Raw genomic sequence first — 5,850 nt, forward strand, 5'->3', positions numbered from 1 at the left:
AATAAGCCCAATACTCGTCAGTAAAGATGTGTCTGCACGTGAGCTGTGTGTTTTAATACTGGATTATAATAAATGTACCTTTACAAATTGGTTGCTGCGATGTTTACCTTTATTATATCGTGTGTTGTAACTGAATTGTCTCCGTTTACAAGCAATGATTGTGTTTTGATGTGGAGAAAACAAACGTGATTACATACATCAATATTAAAAAAAAAAAGTTTGCAGAAACTTCCAGCCGTCTCATTTACTTTGCCAAGTGATACATATGAAATCACAGCCCAGATTAATATCAGCTCAAAACAAGCCTGATGTAAGTGCTGTGCAAACACAAACGTGTCTGAAGTGAGCCCAGAAGGGTTTAGCCTTCCACTACATCTCTGCTAATGTCCATGTGGGAAGCAACATAGAACACATACCACAAGACAAACACATTTGCCAGAAAAATTGGGGCTTGAGAAAGTTCCCAAGCGGATTGGTCCATGTCGGTGTCGACGCCGATGACGTCGAGCCGTGAAACACGTGGGCCACGGCATCCAGAGCTCACATAAACAAAGCCACATTGGCCAGACTGGGTAGTCGAAGCTCTTGTCGCTGTCAGTGAGCAGGAGTCACACGGTTTGTCTGCCTGGCTTTGTTGGGTGCCGCCGCTTATGATTTGGAGCTTTTACAGAAATTGATGAATACCCCCTGCATGCTTATCGCATGGATTGAAAGCCACGATCCTGATGTGAAAAAGGTAAGATTCACTCATGTCTTTGCAACACAATCTGTGTCCGCGCTTTACTGTCATTGCCTTCTCTGAACATTTTTACATTTTCTTTGCTTTTAGTCTGTTTTCGCTGTTAAACTGAATTGCTTGCTTCCCAAAACCGAGTCTGACACAGACTGTGGAGATCTGTGCGCTGCTGATATTTCACGAGAATTTAAAGCGTTCTGCTTTTTTAGACAAGTTCTCACTAATGTCAAGTGCGGGAAGTTGGTCTGTGTATCACTCTCAACCGCACACTTTGCTATAAGAAAGGAAAAAGACGACTGATGCTGTTTAATTCCTGTATGCACATATTTTGTCTGTATCCATTCAAAGTTTTTAGGAAATTTAAAACGCCGTGTATAATTAGAAATTGTTTGCAGTTTGTGCGCATTTGTGTTGGGGAAAATCTTTCTTCTTCTGGGATCTCGTGGGGATTTTTTCAGATATTTGTTTTATTTGATAATCAATGTCAAAGTGATGTGTCTTATCAGGGGAAGATCCAGAACAGAGCCGCTTTCTTGAATCCGGACAACCATACAACTCCCGATAATACCCATTTCAAGTGTCACCGAAAAACTGTCAGAAGACTTGAGGTAGGATATGGAAAATTATTTATAAATAAAAATACAGAAATGTTATTGTTTCATCTTATTTTATTATGAAAAAACGTATACATATAAAGCACATTTAATCTTTTTTGTTGTTTTTTAGAGTACATTGAACACTAAACCTTAAAACACTCTTAACAGTTTAAACATTTATTTGAGAAATTCTGATGTGTTTCTACCGGTTTTGGTTTTCAGCCATGCCCTGCGTTCAGGCTCAGTATGGATCATCACCTCAAGGAGCTAGTCCTGCTTCCCAGAGCTATAGCTACCACACCGCTGGAGAATACAGCTGCGACTTCTTAACACCCGAGTTTGTTAAGTTTAGCATGGACTTGACCAACACTGAGATCACAGCCACTACTTCTCTCCCGAGTTTCAGTACATTCATGGACAACTATAACACCAGTTACGAAGTCAAACCGCCCTGTCTGTATCAGATGCCCCACTCTGGAGAGCAGTCCTCTATCAAGGTGGAGGACGTCCAGATGCACAACTACCATCAGCAGGGCCACCTGCCTCCCCAGTCGGAAGAAATGATGGCTCACTCTGGGCCTATGTACTTCAAACCCTCCTCGCCTCACGCCCCGAGCACGCCAAACTTCCAGGTTCAGCCCAATCACATGTGGGAGGACCCTGGCTCCCTCCACAGTTTCCACCAGAACTATGTTGCGGCCACGTCTCATATGATGGACCAGCGCAAAAATCCAGTGTCACGGCTCTCGCTCTTCTCCTTCAAGCAGTCCCCGCCCGGCACTCCCGTTTCAAGCTGCCAGATGCGGTTCGACGGGCCGCTGCACGTCTCCATGAACCACGACAACCCGGGCGTGCACCGCGGCCTTGACGGCCAGAGCTTCGCGGTGCCCAGCGCCATACGGAAACAGGCTGGTCTGGCCTTTCCTCACTCCCTGCAGCTCGGCCACGGGCACCAGCTGGTGGACAGCCAAATGCCATCGCCCCCGTCCCGAGGATCTCCGTCAAACGAGGGTCTGTGTGCGGTATGTGGGGACAACGCAGCCTGCCAGCATTATGGAGTGAGAACCTGCGAGGGCTGCAAAGGATTTTTCAAGGTGGGCTGACATGACAGCAACCATGAATCAGTGTTACTGTTATTACATGACAGATATGCAGTGTGTTCCTTATTATTCACGGCGCCCGTGAGTTATAACCTGCACAATTTCCTTAAAAATAATAATAACACAAGCTGAACGTCGGATACAATTACAATGTGGGCCCCGTTAAATATTACAGACCTTAAAGTGGCTGCGCAAAATAACTTGATATGACAAGCATATCTGTCCATACATAGTTGATCTCAAAGGAATAAGTAAAATATGAAAGACCACGAGTGTGTATTTGCTGACGGTCTATTCCCTCTTGTTGGCTCATACAGCGCAGTCCCAAACAGGAGATGAGACAGATATTATATCGTTTTCATCTTTTCATTTTTTATGTTACAACTTGTGCAGCAAACCACAGTCCGTGTTCTACATGTTCTATAGCCTTGGAAATAAGCCTGCAGAGTGACATTGTGATTTTCTTGCTTTCCAGCGCACCGTTCAGAAAAATGCAAAATACGTGTGCTTAGCAAATAAAAACTGTCCTGTTGACAAACGCCGAAGAAACCGTTGCCAGTTCTGCCGTTTCCAGAAGTGCATGGTCGTCGGAATGGTGAGAGAAGGTATGTTTAGACCATGCATTACATTTTATAACAGTAGTTTGTTTATATTTCCCCACTGATACACTGGGGAGACATGTGCGTAATAGAGTTTAGGATTGTTATTTATACCACATATAAGTATTTACGGACAACAACAGGAGGGCATATTAATTAATGACTCATATGTCATGTATTTCTTCCATTGGAGTTGTCCGAACTGATAATCTGAAAGGTCGGAGAGGACGCCTACCATCCAAACCCAAAAGTCCACAGGAGCCCTCCCAACCCTCGCCGCCGGTGAGCCTCATAAGCGCACTTGTTAGGACCCATGTGGACTCCAACCCCTCCATGTCTGCTTTGGACTACTCCAGGGTAAGTAATGTACCACGATCCCAGAAATAAAACACACACAGCTATTAAAAATCAAAAAAAGTTGACAACTACTGCTCCGGGCGAAAACAGAAAGAACAACAAGATTGACGGTCTTTTTTAATTTAGTCCTGCTTTATAGGTAACAATTCACTGCCTTGAAAGTTTTGTGTAATACATCGCCGAATTCCTAACTTTGTCAGTCTTTTAATGTGGCATATTTTTCCCTAAGTAAATTGCGTTGAAATAGAGAACTTAATAAAAAAAGACATGAATTTAATCGTGAAAAGGCACCCTCTCCCTCTTGGAAATGGGCATTTGCAATTTCACGGATTATATATTTTAAAGGACCTCATTAAGGCGCTGTTTAAATTAAATTCCAGTTCCAGGCTAACCCTGACTACCAAATGACTGGAGACAACACGCACCACATCCAGCAGTTCTATGATCTCCTGACGGGCTCCATGGAGATCATCCGGGGCTGGGCGGAGAAGATCCCCGGTTTTTGTGATCTACCGAAGCAAGACCAAGATCTCCTCTTTGAATCCGCCTTCCTTGAACTTTTTGTCCTGCGGCTGGCGTACAGGTAAGCCGCGTAATTATTAAACAAAACAATCTTGGCTTTAGACAATCATCAGCTCCTCCTTCAAGCTTCAATGCTTTGGGTTTTATTAGCTGCCCAATAATAAGAAGGCTGTTAAATTCCCATTTATTGGCAAGCGTAATTAATGGCATTTTCTCATTAATTGCAGGTCCAACCCAGTAGAAGGCAAACTTATTTTTTGTAATGGAGTGGTGTTGCACAGGCTACAGTGCGTCCGTGGATTTGGAGAGTGGGTGGACGCTATCGTGGACTTTTCTTCCAACTTGCAGAGCATGAACATAGACATCTCAGCTTTCTCCTGCATTGCAGCTCTCGCCATGGTAACAGGTGCGTAAAGGCGGCTGCTCCTTTTGAAACTCTGGCTGCGCTACAATGCATGCAAAGCAAAGGAAGTTAATGCATCGGAAATAATTTATCTTTGTCCTTTTTTCTTTCGTATTTCAGAGCGACACGGGCTTAAGGAACCCAAGAGAGTCGAGGATCTCCAAAACAAGATAGTCAACTGCCTCAAAGATCAAGTGACATTCAATGGCGGTGGATTGAATCGTCCCAACTACTTGTCAAAACTCTTGGGAAAGCTCCCTGAACTGCGCACACTATGTACCCAAGGTCTGCAGCGTATCTTTTACCTAAAACTAGAAGATCTAGTCCCTCCGCCAGCAATAATTGACAAACTTTTCCTCGACACCTTACCTTTCTGAGTCTGACTCGATGGCAAGACCTCAAAGAACTTCCAAAAGACTGTTTAAGAGTCAGACGTGACAGATTTTTAACGTTATTATTTCTGAATATTTGCAAGCTCCGTAGGCGAATTGAACAAACAGTACGCATTATGAGTAAGGAATCATAAAATAAAAAATAACAGTAGGAAGAGACAGACAGTTTGATTGCTGTGTAGGCCTTTTTCATTTGATTGCCAAACGAGTGAATCGGAATTTCTCTCCGGTGGACAAATTGTCCGGTTTTACAATCACTTACTGTTTATTTAACATCGGCTCTACTGATTCAGCATCAGATGTAGTATACTCCATTTATATATATGAACACTCAGCGCGCGCACACACACAAACACACACACGTACACAGACACTGTATATTATGATAGATTATGTGATGCCTCCAATGCATCGGTTTATAACATGTGTACAAAGTTTGTTATAATGAAAAGATTTAACTTTCTTTTCTTTTCTTTTCTTTTCTGACTCGTGCCTATGTGTTTCTGACAGGATCCCAAAAAGTATCCAGAAAAGACAACGCATGTTCTAGTTTTTTTTCTTTTCCTTTTCCTTTTCTTTTATAGGCACTTGCTGAGGTGATGTCTATATATAATATATACCGGACACTATGTAGTCTGCTAGATTTGATACAGATTCGTAGTTATGGCACTCCTTTTATGTATGACGCATATGTGGAAAAATATCTCATCTGTATAGAAAATGAGGGACCCATTGTGTTTGTAAAACTGTCAGACATTCCTTGTTTGTATGTGCTGTAAGTATTGTTGCTGTTGAATATAAACGTTTCTATATATTTATTATTTCTATTGCCAAGAGCTACACTAAGCATGGTGCAATTTAAACGATTTCAAACCACCCAAGTTCATGCTGAGCACGTTGTCTATGTTTTATGTCTTATAAACGTCTAGCTATGATTTAACACGTTTTGGAAATGAAAAACTCCCATCTTATATCAAGAGGTTCATGAGTGTGTGATATAGGCCCACATCTTTGACATCATGATGTATTTACAACTTCTGTAACGCATTTGGTGCCGGATTAAAAAAAAACAACCTTTAGAGAGAAATAAATATTTAATGTTTACAAATAAAACTTTAAAATCAATTCTTTGCTAAATAATTTCT

At 42.1% G+C, this 5,850-nt stretch overlaps 1 protein-coding gene across 1 annotated transcript; it reads left to right on the forward strand.

Moving 5' to 3' along the window:
• Window positions 1-652: 652 nt before the first annotated feature.
• Window positions 653-5,321, forward strand: nr4a2a (nuclear receptor subfamily 4, group A, member 2a). The gene is made up of 8 exons (XM_079170693.1): window positions 653-736; window positions 1,243-1,344; window positions 1,555-2,426; window positions 2,908-3,037; window positions 3,225-3,388; window positions 3,769-3,971; window positions 4,138-4,316; window positions 4,434-5,321. Exons 3-8 carry the CDS (start codon window positions 1,557-1,559, stop codon window positions 4,688-4,690), a joined length of 1,803 nt encoding a protein of 600 aa, XP_079026819.1. The 5' UTR covers window positions 653-736; window positions 1,243-1,344; window positions 1,555-1,556; the 3' UTR covers window positions 4,691-5,321.
• The last annotated feature ends 529 nt before the right edge of the window (window positions 5,322-5,850 follow it).

This window comes from Pholis gunnellus, assembly GCF_910591455.1.
Source record: "Pholis gunnellus genome assembly, chromosome: 12".
Taxonomy (NCBI): Eukaryota; Metazoa; Chordata; class Actinopteri; order Perciformes; family Pholidae; genus Pholis; species Pholis gunnellus.